The 18,233-nt window shown below is 56.7% G+C and overlaps 1 protein-coding gene across 4 annotated transcripts; it reads right to left on the reverse strand.

Moving 5' to 3' along the window:
- Positions 1-8,477: 8,477 nt before the first annotated feature.
- Positions 8,478-17,602, reverse strand: CUNH11orf24 (chromosome unknown C11orf24 homolog). Of its 4 annotated transcripts, XM_039235500.1 has the most exons (4): positions 17,472-17,602; positions 14,075-14,237; positions 10,570-10,740; positions 8,478-9,806 (listed from the first exon to the last, which is right to left on the reverse strand). In XM_039235500.1, exons 3-4 carry the CDS (start codon positions 10,640-10,642, stop codon positions 8,746-8,748), a joined length of 1,134 nt encoding a protein of 377 aa, XP_039091431.1. In that variant the 5' UTR covers positions 10,643-10,740; positions 14,075-14,237; positions 17,472-17,602; the 3' UTR covers positions 8,478-8,745. The 4 variants fall into 4 exon arrangements, with proteins under 4 accessions (XP_039091431.1, XP_039091434.1, XP_039091433.1 ...); XM_039235503.1 differs by lacking the exons at positions 14,075-14,237; positions 17,472-17,602 and adding an exon at positions 12,587-12,962; XM_039235502.1 differs by lacking the exons at positions 14,075-14,237; positions 17,472-17,602 and adding an exon at positions 12,531-12,962.
- Between the last annotated feature and the right edge of the window lie 631 nt (positions 17,603-18,233).

Raw genomic sequence — 18,233 nt, forward strand, 5'->3', positions numbered from 1 at the left:
ATTGCAAGGGAAGTCAGAGATGAGCACCACGAGGGACAGTCACAGCAATCAATGCCTGTATTACAAAGGAAGAAAGATCTCAAGTCAGTAACCTAGGCATGTACCTTAAAGAACTAGGAAAAGAAGAGCAAACCAAGCCCAAAGCCAGCAGAAGAAAGGGAAATAGTAAGGATCAGAATAGAGGTGAGCGCAATGGAGGACTGAAGGACAGTCGAGGAAAGCCATGAAACCAAGAATAGGCTTTTTGAAAGATCTACAGAATTGACCAACCCTCAGCAGATTAAGGGAAAAAAAAAGAACAAATGACTACAATTAGAAACGGAAGGTCAGTATTGTGTGGTTCTACTTAACGATCCTACGGTCTAGAACAGGCAAATTCATAGAGACGGGAAGTCGGGTAGAGGGCGCCAGGGGCTGGGGGAGGGGAAGGGAGAGTTATTGCCTAATGAGTACAGAGTTTCTGTTTGGGATGATGAAAAAGTTCTAGAGACAGATAGTGGTGGTTGGTTACACAACACCGTGAATGAGCTTGGTGCCACTGAACTCGCACACTTGCAGATGGTGAAGATGGTGAATTTTATGTTACGTAAAATGCAAGATTTTTAAAATTTTTAAAAAATATTTATTTATTTTTGAGAGACAGAGAAAGAGACAGAGTGTGAGTGGAGGATGTGTAGAGAGAGGGAGACAGAATCTGAAGCAGCTCCAGGCTCTGAGCTGTCAGCACAGAGCCCGACGCGGGGCTCGAACCCACGAACTGTGAGACGGTGACCTGGCCTGAAGTCAGACGCTTAAGTGACTGAGCCACTCAGGTGTCCCCACCCTCTTTTCTTAACATCCGGGCTGCACCCCAGCCCACTAGGCACCGCCTCCTGCCCACAGCGGATTGGTCAGTAGGAGGCCCCGTGAGTGGGACAGTGCCCCTTAGACGGGCCGGTGCTGATGCCAAGGTGACAAGCCAGAGTCCCTTGGAGAACACAGACCCTAAGTCCTACAGAGGCACGGGCTCTGCCGGGAGGAGAATGGAGATGCGCAGAGAGAAGAAACGGAGAGGGGTGGGCAGCGCTGCTCCCGAGGGTCCTGGCTCTTCTATCTGTGCACAAATCCCCCTCCCTTTGGGAAGGCCCGGGGCTTCCTGTCCCTTGCAATCCGAGCTTCCCTGAGACCAAGGCTGCTCAGGGCTCACGGGATAAAGCGGAGCTGCTCTCTGGGGCTCTCAAGATGCTGCGCTGGGGGGGGGGGTCTCCCAAAGCTTCGGGAGAGAGGCGGGGCGTGGGGGCAGGGTCTCCTCCCTCTTCCATGCCTTTCCGGTTACAGGGCCCAGGACCTCCCCTGGGAGTCCCCTCCTGTCTCCTGTTTAGCGGGACGCCTGTGCACCTGCCCCCCTGCGCAGTGCCCTGTCACACCGGGTAACTCCGCACTCAGCAAGGTGGAACCGAGCCCCGTCGCGCACCCTGCTTAGGGGACCCAGTGCACGTATTCCCTGAGAATGCCAGCCTGGTGTCCCGGTCAGTTTGGCGGTGGGAGTGTGGGACTTGGAGCCAGATGGATTGGGCCTGGAGCCTGGCTCAACCCTTACCTGTGTGGCCTTGGGCAAGCCACCTCACCTCCTGCCCTCAGTTTTCCCATCTGGAAATGGGCACAACAGTGCTTCCTACTGTGCGGGGAGGCAGTGAGCACAGTTTGGTGCTCTAGGATCTCTGTCTAAGAAACAGCCCCTCTTGCGGGCGCCTGGGGGGCTCAGTCCGCTAAGCGTCCGACTCAGTTTCAGCTCGGGTCATGGCCTCATGGTTTGAGAGTTTGAGCCCCGCATGGGGCTCTGTGCTGACAGCATGGAGCCTGCTTGGGATTCTCTCTCCCTCTCTCTCTCTCTCTCTGCTCCTCCCCTGCTCACGCTCCGTCTCTCTCAAAAATAACATAAACATTAAAAAAAAAATCCTTCTTGGGGATTCAGAGCACACTTATGATGATGAGCACTGAATAACGTACGGAGTTGTTGAATCACTAGATTGTACACTTGAAACTTACTCAACACTGTACCGCTAACTACGCCAAACTTTGAAAATATCCTTCTTGGTCCCCTGGGCACCTCGGCCTGCTGCCCTGACCCTCCTCCCACCCCCATGGCCGGCAAAACATCTCTTAAATTGTTGCCCGAGGTCACTGCCTCCTGCCCACCCGCCTTCCTTCTTCACCCTCCCCATGCACTTTGCTGAGGCCGCCTCACCAAGGCCACCAGCCTGAACACGCAGCCACTCCGTGGTCCCTATCTCACCCAGCCCTGGGCCACATCTCCCCAATTCCAGGACGCCACACTTCTCCTGGCGGGAGAGGGTCCCCCTTCTCTCTCCTCAGGTCACCTGCGCTGGCCTCCTGGCTTCAAACGCCATCTCTGCTGATGGCTCCCACGTGTCTTTCCCGTGGGAGCCTTCCTGGCCCACAGACTCATGTCCCACGTTCTGCTGACGCCGCCAGAAATCTTAGGATTCCCTGCCCACATACCCCCACATCTCCCAGCAGGAGTCGGTGGAGCCAGAAGCACAGAAACCCGCCAGGTCCTCACGCTGCCCCTGCTGTTTGACCTTGGGCAGGTTCACCAATTCTCGGGCCTCAGTTTCCCCTCTGTGGGGTGGGAGTGATGATGAGAATGACACTTGTCTCATAGGGCGGTAGCAAGGGTTAAATGAGCTCATGTGCAGCGTGCTAAGAATAGGGGTGCACTGCTCCCCATTTCCTGGAAAGGACGTCCCCCCATCCCAGCCCCGTGAGCCCTACATGGAGAGGTCACTCTGGCTTCTGCTCTGTGTGAGTGCGGGTGCAGGGCGTGCAAAGAACCAGTGCAGGTCCTGTTGACTCATCTTCCAAAACATGTCCCCACCTTCTGCGTCTCCCCCTCCGGGGACACACCCTGGTCCAAGCCAGGTCCTCGCTGCTGCCGGGGAGGTCCAGGCCCTGGGGCGTCGCCCCAGCCTGCCCTCCGTGTAGTGTCGCAACCAGAGCCATCATTTACTTAAGAGATTTAAATGGGTGACTCCACTTCTTCCTTCCTTTCTCTTCTTTCAACTTGTCATCGTGGAAATTTCCAGACATGCACAGAGAGGGAGTAGGAAGCGGACCCCACTGAGCCCCCCAATCATGTTCCGTAGCAACGACATGCCGCCTCTGGTACCTTTGCCCCCAGCACCTCCCCCTCGTGCTGAAGTGTTTCAAAGGGGGTCCCAGGGCGCCTGGCTGCTTCGGTGGGTGAAGCATGTGGCTCTTAACCTTAGGTCGTGAGTTCGAGCCCTGTGTTCGTAGGCTTGGAGCCCACTTGAAAAACAGTGAACCCCAGACAGCACGCCACTTCATCTGTAAAGGCTTGTCCCCCAGAGGGTCCCCTCCACTTTGTAAAGACTTGAGTGTCACAAAATTAGTTTGAAACCCGAAATCGGTGACTTTGTTCTTCTGCAGAGTACCCCCTCCCCCTGCTCCCCGCTGGCCGTGTCCTCTGGGCCTGTCCCCACTGTCTCTCCCACTCCCTCCTCCCCTTCTGCGGTCCACACTCACCAGCGTCTCTCTGTCCGTGGGCTCTGCGGTCCCTCCTCCCTCTGCCTGAATCCCTGACTGTCTGAGCCACCCAGGCACCCCGGGTTGTATTAGTAAACCGTCTCTCTGGCCGCCGGGAGGATGAGTTGTGTGGGGGGGTGGGGAACCCAAAGACCGAAGTCTGAGTTAATTAAATGAGATGATAGCTACACTACGCTCCAAGGCCGGTAGGTAGTAAGTGCTCAAAAAATCTTACCTATGATCAGTCCCTGTGCTGCACGGACGTTGGTCTCTCTGATTTTGGAGCGGAGAGATATTTTGGAGGCATAAAAATCGTGGCTGAGCGTGGACATGGATGCCTTGCGCAGGACCCCACTGGTTGGTTCTGGGTGGGAAGCACAAGGTCCGTGTGTGAGGTCGCAGGGCTCTCCCTGATCTCCTGGCTTCCTTCTGCGGGGAGACCATCAGAGGCCCAGATGACAATTTTGCCGGGAACAGTGTCCTACAGTAAGACACCCCTGGGAGCAGGCAGGGAGGAGGCCTCGTCCGTGCGGTTACCAGAAGGCGCCCCGTGCAGGGGGAGCTAGGCGGGCGGGGTCCCCGCTCCGGGAAAGCAGGAGGGGGAGGGGGGTGCAGGCGCGGCCAGGAGAGCACCCAGGATGCGGGACGGAGGCTGGGCCGCCAGGGGGAGCCCCCGCACCTCCTTGGCCCGGCTGCGCAGGGCTGTCCCCGGAGGAACCGGGTTGGCTGCTTGCCTCGGGCGCCCGGCTGCCTGTGCTTCCCAGGGAAGCCTGTCCTGCCATGTGCTTGGAGGGTGGTCTTGGGCAAGCCCCTTGGCCTTCCCACACCTCGGTCCCCTCCCTGGAGGGAGGAGAGACACTTTGGGGCCAAACCCTGGATCCGATTTTCACTGCACCCCGGCCTTCATTCGGACTCTCAAACAGGGACCCTGGGGCTCCGCGTCAGTGCTGCTCTGGGCACTGAACTGGCCGCAGCCCCTGCCACCAGAGCAAAAGGCCAGGAAGAAAGGCTCTGGGTCCCCTCTGCCAGGCAGCCTTCCCTGCCCTTCCGGGAGGGTCACAGGCTGGCTGTCCACAGCCTGCCTTCTTGTGTTCCTCACTCCCACGCACCAGCCACACTCGGAGCCCCTGTGCGCAGGGCAGGTGAATTTATCTCTAACCCCCAATTGGTTGGCAAACAGTGGGTGCTCAGTAAATACCTGATGAGCTAATGCTGAACGGGTCTTTCGAGCAGGCCGGGAATGGCTGCCTGGCTCACGGCCGTCTGGTGGCCTCCACGGCAGAAGATAGCCCGGGACTGGAACCCGTGATGCCCCTAGATTTGGACAGTGTCCGCCTCCCGTGAGCTGTCTGGAGACTGGCTCTTTCCCTCGGGCTCCGCTTGGCCAGGACCCGCCAGGAGGGTTTGCCTTGGTCTGGAAGCCCAGGCAGAGCGGCTGGGCCTTCATCTTGGGAAGGCATATTGGCCTGGAAAGGTGTGGTCACATTTGTGTTTTGAGGGACCCCCGCTGCAGGGTGGAGGAGGGCTGGGTTGGGGCGGGCAGTTGGCGGGGGCCGGGGAGGGGGGGCCCTCAGGGCAGCAGCAGCCGGAGCCCGTTCATAAGGATACGTGGGGACGGGGCGCCCGGCTGTCTCAGCCAGTGGAGCACGTGACCCCTGATCTCGGGGTTGCATGTTCAAGCCCCATGTTGGGTGTGGAGATCACTTAAAAACCAACTCTTAGGGGCGCCTGGGTGGCTTAGTCGGTTAAGCGTTCGACTTTTGCTCAGGTCATGATCTCGCGGTTCGTGGGTTCGAGCCCCGCGTCGGGCCCTGTGCTGACTGCCGGCTCAGAGCTTGGAGCCTATTTCAGAGTCTGTGTCTCCCTCTCTCTGACCCTCCCCTGCTCACGCTGTCTCTCTCTCCTAGAAATAAATAAAAATATTTAAAAAAAACAAACAAACCCAAATCTTAAAGGGGCGCCTGGCTGCCTCAGTCAGGGGAGCACGCGACTTCGGCTAGATCATGGTATCACGGTTGGTGAGTTCAAACCCTGCATTCCAATTCTCTGTCCCCATTTCTCGCTGCACCTCCCTCAACTCGTGCTTCCTCAAAAATAAAACTAAACATTAAAATAAATAATAAATAAATAAATAATGAATGAATAAGCAAAATCTTAAAATCAAAAGCATATATGGGGTGGTTGATGGGACTGAAGGCTGAAGCACAGGACTCCACATGCTCCGGGGGCTCTGAGCTTGAGGCACCTGCGCCCCCTCCCCCCGCCCTGGGAGAACAGCGGATGGTCAGAAATATGATCCCTAAGGAAGGAGGCATGGAGGCTGCTCTCAGGGGAGCCAGGGATGGAACAGGCGCGCTTCTGGGGACAGCCAGCGCCGGCACCTGTGATCACAGAGGCAGATGAGCTCGGGCGTGTGGTGGCGTCCGCTGGGGAAGGTAGACACAAGGGGCACAGGCTGGTTGGAGCCCAGCCATTGGGACACACAGCGTGGCTCGGAGACCGGTGGAGGCCTGAGTGGAGAAAGGGGGCTGCCGGACAGACCAGTGAGGACAGACAAACGGAGGAGACTGGATGGAGCTGGAAGACAGGTGAGGACCATGTGGATGTTCTCATCCTTTCTCCCAACTCTAGATTTCTCCATCTTTGGCTCCTATGTGATTTCAAGTTGTTTGGGAGTTGACTATCTTTGTCTTTTATTATGGGCCCTTAGAAGTCCTTTCTGGGGGCACATGGGTGGCCCAGCCGGTTAAGCATCTGACTTTGGCTCAGGTCATGATCTCAACGGTCTGTGAGTTGGAGCTCTGCGTCGGGCTCTGTGCTGACAGCTCAGAGCCTGGAGCTGCTTCATTCTGCGTCTCCCTTTCTCTCTGCCCCTCCCCTACTCATGCTCTGTTTCTCTCTCAAAAATAAACAAACCTAAAAAAACAAGAAGTTCTTTTGGAGGAGGCAGAATTTGAATGAAGAGAAGCTAGATGCCCAGGGCTGCCTCAGATCTCTGTGTTCAGAAACTGGGGACTCGAGTCAAAAATGGTCTCTTCTTGGGGGCGCCTGGGTGGCTCAGTTGGTTAAGCATCCAACTTCAGCTCAGGTTATGATCTCGCGGTCCATGGGTTCAAGCCCCGCATCAGACTCTGTGCTGACAGTTCAGAGCCTGGAGCTGCTTTGGATTCTGTGTCTCCCTCTCTCTGCCCCTCTGCACTTTGTCTCTCACTTTCTCTCTCTCAAAACTAAATAAACATTTAAAAAAATTTTTTTAATGGTTTCTTCAGGGTTCAGAGCACTTGAGAAGCAAGAGTTGACTCCCCTCCGCCGAAAAAGCCAGGCCCCACAGCCCTGGGTCCACAACAGATTATTCTATGTCTCCCCATTTCATAGATGGAGGAGCCGTGTTCCAGAATATTCCACACGTGCTCCAAGTCACACAGTTAGGAGCTGCACACCTGGTCTGGGAACACAGCTCTCACTGTCTTGGGCAGGTAGGCAGAGAAAGACTCAAGGCCACGTTCAACCTGGGCAGGTGAGTGGTAGGTAGGGTTTCACCCTGATTCTGGCCCTCGGGGTGTGAGTACGTCTCCCCTTCCTTCGTGCCTCAGTGGCCCAACCTTTTTTTTTTTTTTTAATTTTTTAAAAAAAAATTTTTTTTTTTAATGTTTTATTATTTCTAGGAGAGAAAGAGAGAGACAGCGTGAGCAGGGGAGGGTCAGAGAGAGAGGGAGTCACAGACTGAAACAGGCTCCAGGCCCTGAGCTGGCAGTCAGCACAAAGCCGGACGCGGGGACCGAACCCACGAACCGCGAGATCATGACCTAAGCGAAAGTCGGACGCTTAACCGACTAAGCCACCCAGGCGCCCCTAGCCTCAGGTTTTCACTGGTAAAATAGGAATAAGATTGGTACCTAGCTCAAGGGGTGGTTGAGAGAATGATCTAATTAACATAAATCCCTATTGTCGCCATCATCATCATCACGTTATTCCACTTATTACATTCAGTTGCAATTGCCTCTTTNGAGTCACAGACTGAAACAGGCTCCAGGCCCTGAGCTGGCAGTCAGCACAGAGCCTGACGCGGGGCTCGAACCCACAAACCGCGAGATCATGACCTAAGCGAAAGTCGGACGCTTAACCGACTAAGCCACCCAGGCGCCCCAAGTGGCCCAACCTTTTAAACAGGGATCGCGCTGCCTCTCTCTTGGGGTTGAGGTGGGGGATAAGTGGGTTAGCACGTCAGGCACGGGGGCCGCGACTGGCCCGACGGGAACTTAGCATCGGCTCTGAGGGCTGTTTGGAAGAGGGGAGCCCAGGGATGTCACCTTACTCTGGAGAGATTGCCCTGGGAGCGCTCTGGCCTGGGTGGGGAGCAGGTGCAGGCCGACCCAGCCACAGTGTGGGGCTCACGTGTGTTCTCCACGTTGGATTCAGCTCTCTCGTGCCCAAATCCGGCTCTAAGCTTGTGCCCCTGAGCACCTTGGAAGAGCGTCGTCTGTGAAAAAGGCTCCGTCCGGGGCGCCTGGGTGGCTCAGTCGGTTAAGCATCTGACTTCAGCTCAGGTCATGATCTCACAGTTCGTGGGTTCGAGCCCCATGTCAGGCCCTGTGCTGCCAGCTCAGAGCCTGGAACCTGTTTTGGATTCTGTGTCTCCCTCTCTCTCTGCCCCTCCCCTGTTCACGCTGTCTCTCTCTCTCTCTCAGAAATAAAAACAAAAAAAAAAAAAAGGAAAAAGCCTCCGTCCTTTTGGCCCACGTGGTGCCAGAGACGCCCAAGACCACCCCCCAACCCCCCGGAGTGCTGGGCAGCGTCGGGAGTCAGAGCGAAGCCCCCGGGAGCGGCGCAGACATGGTGGACCCAGGGCCGATGTCACAGTCAAGCACCCCACCCCCACCCTGGGGCACAGTGGTGGACGGGACGCGGCGTCACAAACGGGGATACACGGGTCTGAATGCAAAGCGGTTGTTGCTTTAATTCCGGGCAGGATGGCCACTGGGGCTGGGCCGGGCCTGCCCACACGGGGCCGCTGCCTGCTCCGTTAACATGATTGTTTACAAAAATAAATATGAACAAAGCAACTCTGGTGTGCTCGCGGAGTCCGGCCGACTGCAAGTCGGTGCGTTTGGGCGTCCGGCGTACGTCCTACCTGCACCCAAAGAATCTGGAAGCACTTGGTTTGGCCTCAGAGGCGAAATGGAAGGCGGGGTGGGCCCCTCACATCTCGGAGTCCGCGTACATGCCGTTGATCAGGTAGTCCACCTGCGTGTACTCCTTCTTGCGGTAGCCTTCGTAGGCTTGCAGAAGCAGAAGGGCCAGCGCCACGATGAAGAGCGTCACCCCGAGCAAGAGCACCGCCAGGAGGAAGCTTGTGTTCACCAGAGCCCGGGCCAGGGGCTCAGTGGTGACCACCAGGTACGGGCCCTGCGTGCCGAGCGGGCACAGGGCTGAGGCTGGCACCTTGGGGGGGCCCCCCGAACTCCCGGGGGTCGGGGTGGTGGAAGCGGCACCAGGCGGGGTTTCGGGTCGCACCTGCTCTGGAGTTGGGGGCGTGCCGCTTGGCCCCGCAGCTCCCTGGGGGGACGGAGCGGGGCCTGGCTGCGTCGTGGGGGACGTGGACTCCACCCTGGGGGGCGGGCCGGGGTCAGGTGTCGGTACAGTGCTGGCAGCCGGCTCCGGGGCCTGCATCTTGGCGGTGGTCACTGACGTCGTGGACGTGGGAGCTGTGGATCCGAGGGTGGGCTCTGGGGCTGTGCTGGCGAGGGGAGATGTGGGCCTGCTTGCTGTGCCAGTCGTAGGCCGGGCCGTCGACGTCTGGACGGTGGGGCCTTGTGTGGACACGTTAAGTGCTGGGGGACTTGCGGAGTGACTCGGGGGGCGCGTGGGCCGGGCAGTGGAAGGGCCGTGTGTGCCTGTCGGGCTGCTGGCACTCGCTGTGGCCCCAGCTGTGGTCCGAACATCGGGGGCCGCCGCTGTGGGCGCTGCCGTGGGGGTGCCAGGAGCAGTGGTAGGGGCTGAAGTCCGCCATGTGGACGCCGGGGCCGCTGGTGAGGGTCCCCCCGAGGCTGCTGGGTCAGAGGCACCTTCCACACCCGTGTCTGTCCTGAAGGTGCTCCCTGCTGTGGCTGCAGGAGTGCTGGGGTCGGCCACCAGGGTCCCTGTGGTCAGTGTGACAGGAGGCACGGTCATGGTCCCAGACGTCCCATTGAGGCCTCTTGCAGCTGTCGTCACCGATGCATTCTGGGCTGAGTTAGCCCTCTGGTTGGAGACTAAGTGCCCTTAGTCAGAAAAGGGAGAAAAAGATACAGTCACTGTCCATCACGTGCTGGGGAATTATTCAGTAAGCGTCTTAATTTCCTGCCCGCTGGCCTGGCCTGGGGGGCGTTCCTCCCCAGCGCAGGGAGAGTGAGACCTGGGAGCAAGCTTCCCTCCGGACTCCTCCCGCACGCGTTGAGGCTGCTGCCCATCGCCCACGGAGAGGTGCTTGGCACTCTGAGTAAAAACTCCCTTCCCCTCTGAACCCTGAGCCCATCTAAGGCTCAAGAGCTTGATCCTTCTTTGATCCAATTCCCCAAACATCAGAGTGAAATCACCCTAGACCCTAGAGGTATGATTCACCATTGACAAAACCCATCACACACACACCCAGGTTCACAAAGCAGACAAACCACGTGCAGATGGTCACATCATAGAGGAATTCTTGGCTTTAGGAAAGGATCTGCGGCAGGAATTCCTGGAGATGAACAGTGCCTGGCACAGAGCGGGAGTGTAGTGAAATATTTGACGTATGAACAGACGAATTCCTCAGTGACGGCTTTGGGTTTATAGAGGAAATTCTGCAGGGCCAAGCAAGTAACCCTCTCAGGGCTCAGCGGCCCAGTCCTCAGAGAAGCCTGGCCTGATGGCCCTCCCCGGCCTAGCACCTGGGCGGCTCCGGGGCTCCCAACTCGCTGGCCTAGGCTTGCACACATGTTCCCTGGGCTCAGAGTGCTTTGGGACCACTGCAGGCCTGACCGGCAACCACATGGCCTTCTCACTTACGTGAATCCTGGGACTGGACTTGGCTTTCAGATAAGGACAAGGAAATCCAAACGAGCACCAGGGCTGTCCACATCTTGTGGGTGAGCCAGGAGCGAGGCCGGGCGGTCCCTGAGGCTCCCAGCTGGCCACTCCTCAGGCTGCTACCAATTCCCTGCTGCTGGGCTCAAGGATCTGTGGTCAAGAAAGAAGGAGTCTGGTCAGTAATGCACAGCCTCACCTGGGACATGGGACATGGCACTGTGACTGCCATGGAGGGTTCTGGAAGGTCCAGGGCGCAAACTGAGCTGAGTGTTCCAGCCAGGGCCCGGCGCCCAGGGAGACTGAGGTACGTCCCAACCATGGTGGTCTGGTGATGTGCCCAGTGCCTATATTCGATCGGCTCAAAGCACTCCTTGACCCAACTTCACTCCGTGTCTCAATCTTCCAAGTGCTTCTCCCACCCAGAGTTTCTGGTGGGAAAGAGCACTCACCACACTCACAGGGCCAAGGCCGTTCGATCACCAAGTCTGGCCAAGGTCACATATCAGGCCCAACACACTTCTGTGCAGCCCATGATGGCTGACCACACCTTTCCCATAGGAGATATCTTTAGCTAGCCAGGCAGCCATCACCCATTCATCTATCTAACCATCATGTATCATTCATTCACCCATCTATTATCCACCCACCCATCCATCAATCCACCCAGCCAACATCCATCCATCCATCCATCCTCCATCCACCCTTCCATTCATCGATCTGTCTACCTACCACATCTATCCATCCAACCACCCATTCACCACCCACCCCATCCATCCATTCATCCATCCATCCTCTGTCCACCTATTGACCAACCATCCATCTATCCACTCATTCCATCCATCCATCCATCTATCCACCCACCTCATCCATCCATCTATCCACATTCCATCCATCAATCTATCCACCCACACCCTATCCATCCATCCATCCATCTATCCATCCATCCATCCACCCACCCACCACATCCATCCATCCATCCATCCATCCATCCATCCATCCATCCACCCACCTCCTCATGTGCTGAGCAGTACACCTAGAACAAAAAGATGAAAGCCATACAACTCTTTCCTCCAGGGAGCCTGACACACAGTAGGAGACACAGAAAAGAGGTCACTGCAAGTTGCTGCACGCAAAGAGCAGAGGTGTGATTGCATGCTGGGAAGCAGGAAGGGTGTGGCACATGGGAAGGCCTTGACGTGTAAGTTGGAGGCTGGCCCTCTGTGTGGAGGCCCTGAGTTCTGGTGGGAGGAGGGGTGTGGCCAGGGAAGGCTTCCTAGGAAAGCGACAGTGGGCTGTGTTCTGAAAGATGGATGGGAGCCACTTGGTGGGGAAGGGGCGGGGGAGGCGAGCGGGAGCATCAAGGCCAGAAGCAGGGGGATGGTGTGCCGAGACCTGGGACCAGCCCAGAGACTGGCAGGCTACCACTGGGCAGTTGGGATGTGCGGGGGAGCCCCTGCAGGCCTGAGCTTGGTCGCATGACTGAACACTTGATCTGCGCACAGGGCAAGCAGGCCCCGGGCATGCTGGGAGCTGGAGGGCAGGCAATGAGCCTGGGGCTCCTAAGGGCACCTCCGAAATCAGTCCTGCCTGAAGACACCCGAGGCCTTTGGTCTTTCCACTGGACCTCGCCATGAAGTTCTGAGTTGCACAAAACATCACGGAAGGGAGCCCCTGGGCCACGTGAAAACGTCCCGATCAACTCCCTGCCCAGCAGGGACGCTGCTCACTGCACTCCGTGGCCCACAACCAGGCCGGCTGCTGGCGAGCGGGGCGGGCTCACGGTCTTCCTAGCAGCCCCGAGTCACGAATGAATCACCTTCAAGCATCCCATCCCGGCCCCGATCCACATGCCACCCCACAGCTTCCAGAAAGATCCTTGTAACCCACCAAGGTGACCCTGCTTCCATTGCTTAAACCCATAGTATCCCAAAGCTCGTTACCATGGCCAAGGTGGCCCTCAAAATCTGGCCCTTCTGACTCTCTCCGATGGCCCCACCCGCACCGGGCACGTGAAATCCCCGCAGGCTCTGATCCACCCCAGCAAGCACTTCCAGCCTTGCGGGGGGCTACGCAACGCGGGCCCTGGGCAGCAGGAAGGGGTGTGTGGTCACATGGTGTCTTTCTGCCTCCCACGCACGAGCTAGGAGCTTGCTGTGAAAAGGCCTGGTGACTGGGAAAGTCCGTCGAGGACAAACTCTTCCAGACGGCTGGCGCATTCCTCGATGCTTCTCGCCCCTTTGCGGGAGTCCCCAGCTTTCTTCTAGCTTTAAGTTGCACCTTCCATCCAACACTGTCCGTAAGGCCTCTGGTAGCTTCCAGGTTTAGAGGACTTAGCCCCACAAACCACAGATTTACATCTGTTTTCTAGAATGCAAAAGGCATTCTTTGTTCTGACAGAAACCAGTGGGGGTGGGGTGGGGAGGGAAGAATCAGAAGAAAATCACAATATCGTGAGAGGCAAGAATTGAAACTAGAAGGTTTCAGGAACAAAGAACTCATCCTCCCCCACGAGCTGAGGCCGCGCAGCTGGGCTCTCGGTAAATAAATGTATTTAAATGGCTCTTTCTTTGGCCAGTCACGTCCACTGAACGCATCTGAAATGCTCCCACTGCTGAACTCAGCCTGGTCCCCGTATGAGGCCAGGGTCGGGGGGTCTGCTGGGGTGGGGTGGTGCTGAGACCTGGGCTTCCTGAATGTTCTGTTGTCCCCCTCGCTGCCCATCCCTAGGACAGGGTCAGCAAACTTTGTCAGTAAAGAGCTGGACAGCAAATGTCTTAGGTTTCGGGGGCCACACGGGCTCTGTCTCAGGGACTCAAGTCGGCTGTGGCAGCAGGAGCCGCTGGGGACCTGAGAGTGGGCGTGGCTGCGGCCCAATAAAACTTTATGTACAAAAAGAGGCAGCCAGGCGGGACTTGGCCCTCGGGCCATAGTCTGCCAACGCTGCTCTAGCCCTTAGTGAACTTCAGAGCTGATACGGTGGGGAGGGACTGATCCGCTGTGGCCAACAATTTCCTCTTTCTTTTTGGTTCCTCGGGCAGAACAGAGGCGACAGTCTTGTTTTTGGTCTGGGGGCAGCCTCTAGGCGGCCCCTCCCTGGTCCCCGACTGTGAGCAGGCTCCTCCCCCCCAGCATCAGCGAGGGGCAGCATCCCCCGCCCCCCCCCCCCCCCCCCCCCCCCCCCGCAAAGACGGGTGCCCGCAAGCATTTCGCTATTTAGACACGAGGTCAAGAGAAAACCTCTTGTGGCATCTGGCCTCTGCGTCACAAGCACAGGAAGGGCCACTGAGGACCACATGCTCGCAGGCATGCTCGTGGACCACCCTCCTGGTCTACCTCAGAAGCACCACGGAACAGGGCCCCCTCGGGGCTTCGATGTCTTTCCTTTTTGCTCTAGTCCTTTTCCCACTCTGTTGGCAAAGCGCCCTCGGGCCCACTGTCCCCACACCGGGCAGGTGGCCCTGCCTGCAGGACGGCGGACACTCACCAGAGGCAGCTGCTCAGGGCATGCTGCGGGCTGGGCACCGTGCGCTGGCCGGGTGCGGTCTGGCCGTGCAGGGCGGGAGGGCAGCTGCGAGGAGCACTCCCAGGCCATGCTCTGTGGCACGGGAGCGACTTGCGCAGACGCCCCACTCTGGCGGCAGACGCATCTAGGGTTTGAGAACAGTAAACACTCCTTAGGAGAAGCACAGGGGAAGAACTCAGGGAGGAAGGGGACACTGAAATAGCAGCATTAAATAGATCATTATCCTGGGAAAATGACAACGTATATCAAAACTTTCAATGTCAGGATATATTTTTTTAATGTTTATTCATTTTTGAGAGACAGAGAGAGACAAAGCACGAGTTGGCGAGGGGCAGAGAGAGAGGGAGACACAGAATCTGAAGCAGGCTCCAGGCTCTAAGCTGTCAGCACAGAGCCTGATGTGGGGCTCGAACTCATGACCTATGAGATCATAACCTGAGCCAAAGTCGGACGCTTAACCGACTGGGCCACCCAGGTGCCCCGATACTATTTTTATTTAAATAGATGTTTGTTAAGGGATCTAGAGAGACTTACAGTGGACCATTAATAAAGTGTAACACTGTATTCACCAGGAATGAATTTCCTGGTGAGTCTCATTTTCTCCTACATATAGGTCTTTTTTTTTTTTTTTTTTTTTTAACACCAGCTTATATTGCTTTTGGAGAACATTTCTGAAAGGCTCCAACCTAAGGAAACAATGTCTGATTTTCTTCAAGTACTTTGAGCTATCAGGCAGAAAGGCACAGAGTAATCCTACTCGATATAGTTTCACGTATAGATTTTAATGATCTAGAGAAACTCCTCTTTCTAGGAGCCAACCAAAACCTTAGAAGCAGCAGGAGTACAGTGTAATGCAGAGATATTAACAGCACAAATGGAATCATCTCATTGATGAATATTTAATGTAAACTCAGGAGATTAAGAAACAGCTCATCACCTAGAGTAGCAGATATTAGTAGATGATGTGTGAGTGCGTGAGGACCACATGGGCCTGCTCCCTAATACAAATGCTCACAAGTGCGCGCGCACACACACACAGGCACATGCACAAGTGCACAAACACGTGCATGCACATTGCTACATGTGTATACATGTACAATCACACACACAGTTACAAACACAAAGGTGGGTGCATAGACGGAACATTTATCTAAGACTGTCTGGAAACTCCACGAGTTTCTCGGGAAACTTCTACTGGATACCATCACCGCTTATTTACTCCCAGCCAGAGGGGCTGGTGATCACTCCCACAGAACTGGGAGTTGGTCGCTGTCGTAGAGTCAAGAACAGGCCCTCATTGGGCCGTGACTTCATCTCTCTGGAATGGTCCTGCCTCCAGTTTCCAACAGCATATTCTAAATGTCAAGATACATGGGTGCGGGGACCTGCACTAATCTTCCTAAGTTGACTCACAAAGGACAAACCATGAACAAGATGTAAAATGACAGTGTCTTGCTAAGACTTCCGTTAAGCCTTAAATGAGGGTCTGGCCAGTCGTTCTCATTCTCAGGGTGCAGGGAGACCGGGCAGGCCAAGGTCTCAGACTACAACAGATGGAAAGAGACCCCTGCGGCAGTAAGGGACTAAACAAGAATTCAGTTATGATTAAGCCGGAGACCTGAAGACGGAAAGACAGGAGTTGGGCCAGTGCTGGGAGTTCCTCCTTCAGGGCTCAGCTCCCCACCAAGTGCTGCAGGGAAAGAGCAGCACCCCTTGAGACAGGAGACACCCCCTTTAGAAAGGCACCCCCAGGCTGTGGCCATATGTGTCCACTTCTGGACCCTTTTCTGGTCCACGATCTCACGATGCTTCCCAATATGTCCAGTCTCTGAATTCTTGTGTTCCCAAACTTGGTTTGATTTTTTTTTTAACTCTTTTATGAATGGTTTTTTTTCTTTTTAATTTTATTTATTTCTAGGGGAGAGAGAGAGACAGCGTGAGCAGGGGAGGGTCAGAGAGAGAGGGAGACACAGACTCTGAAATAGGCTCCAGGCTCTGAGCTGGCAGTCAGCACAGAGCCCGATGCGGGGCTCGAACCCGTGAACCGCGAGATCATGACCTAAGCGAAAGTCGGACGCTTAACCGACTAAGCCACCCAGGCGCCCCTGAATCTGTTTCTTGTACGCTGAGTGCTGTGTACGAGTTTATATCGACTCAGACTCCAAACTGCTGAATTCCTTTTTCTGGCCTTAGTCAGGTTCCTAAGAGCCGATACAAGTAATCCTTAGGCTTAGTAAGGGACTATACAGTGTTACCCTGACATTCCATCACTCGTGATTATTTACCAGCAGCAACGTGGCCTGGGCCCCCGCTCCAAGCTGGAGAAGCTATATATACCAAGGAGCAGGAAATGCAGAAACAAATATGGGGCAAACCACAGAGAGCTAATCCTGACACGTCACCTGGCTGAACTTTGGTCTCAGAATGCAAGGAACGCAGGTCTGTGGTTTTGTGTATATAGACAGTGCCCTGTGGTCTAAAGGATAGGTCTGTGTGGCAGATGGAAACCTGCAGAAGTGAATATCGTCTAAATCACAAAGCTCGCTTCCAGGGTTCTGTAAGTATTGGTTATCACGGCAAAAGCTGATCAAAGGCTAGTGTTTGCTGGCAGTGTGGGCAAATTTGTCATTCCTTGGTCTGCAAGCAAGTCCAGCATGTACGTGGGAAATTAGTAATTTAAATACTTTCCTCACCGATTTTATTGGAATTTTAGAGATGCTTCCTGCAGGGGGTAAAAATAACTGCACGTTGGCACAGGCAGACTTCTAAGCACGATGTTTATGTCTTATGGCGAGCCATGTGGATGCGGATCCTCCTATCAGCCGGGGAGTTGATGGCACACAGCAAGCAGCCACCAGGCTCACAAGGGGGAGGCAGGCGGGCGAGAGGATCCAAATGCACAGCCCCCTCCCAGGTAGCGGGCCTGGGTCACCTCCGTCTCAGAGGGCAACGTCTCCTGGGGCCCAGCCTGGCCCCGGGAAGACCTGTGAGTTCCCTCATAGGGCTGTTCCGACTCTCCCATCCTCCGCTCCCAAACTCGAACCACCCGGGCCTCTTCTCCGGTCTGGGATTCCCCCCTCCCCGCAGCCCTCCCCGCCCCGCAGCCTCTCGGACCCCCGTCCGTGCCCCTTCGGAGTCTCGGCCCCCACCGGGCTCCCTCCGTCCCTTCCGCTCTGCTGCTCCTCACCTCCAGTCGTCCCGTCTTGCCCCTGGGCCCCCACTGACCCTTCCTCCGTCCCCCTCCTGCCTGTCGAGCCCCGATTCAAGCCTCCTCCTGCCCCCACCTCCCTCTCTCAGGCGCAAGCCGGTCCGGGGAGCCGTGACAACAGCTCCCCGGACGGCGGCGCGGGCCCCTTACCCGGCGCGGCAGGCTGCGGCGGCCGGGCGGCCGTCGGACGGCGGGGAAGTGCCCGCGGCCCGACGTGGAGACGTGGCCGGCGGCGGAGCAGCGCACGCGAGCCAGGACTGCTCGGGGCAGCAGCCCTAGCGCCGGCCCCGCCCGAACCGCCCCGGAACTGACGTCACTGGAGGCGGGCCCTGGGGGGCGGGGCAGTCTCGGCCGGAGCCCGGAGCGGCCGGGCGGTGCCAGGCGCAGCCGGAAGTGAGCCGGAAGCGAGGGGCGTGGCTTCCCGCAGACCCCGCCCCCGAGGGGGCGGCTCCGGCTCCGCAGTCCTCGAAGCCGGAAGCGGCTTGAAGCGGCTATTTTCGGACGGGTGTCGGGCGGAAGTGGTGGTGCTTGGCCGCGGCTGCCCGGGTGTGGGTGCTGGGCTGGGACAAGGGAAGCTTGGACCGACCCCGACGATGCTCAGGGCCCCGAGCCCTAGGGGTGACGCAAAGCTCTGCCCTCCTCCTCACGCTTTGTCCAGCCCCCGGTGATGGGCGCTGGGGGTCCGAATAGTCACGAACAGTGGGGATGGTGGCTACTGTGCTTTGAGCGCTTGGTTCAGCGATTTACCTGAAAGTTCATGTTCACTGATTTGCGTCTGCGACAGCACTATGCCCCATTTTACAGATGCAGAAACAGACTCACAAAACGTTTACTTGTAAGAACGCGGGATAACAATGGGACAAGATAAAAGGACTTGACCTCGCTTGGAAGCCCAAGCCGTCTTTGCAAATT

This window comes from Hyaena hyaena, unplaced genomic scaffold (genome assembly GCF_003009895.1).
Source record: "Hyaena hyaena isolate Hyena2069 unplaced genomic scaffold, ASM300989v1 scaffold_98, whole genome shotgun sequence".
Classification (NCBI taxonomy): Eukaryota; Metazoa; Chordata; class Mammalia; order Carnivora; family Hyaenidae; genus Hyaena; species Hyaena hyaena.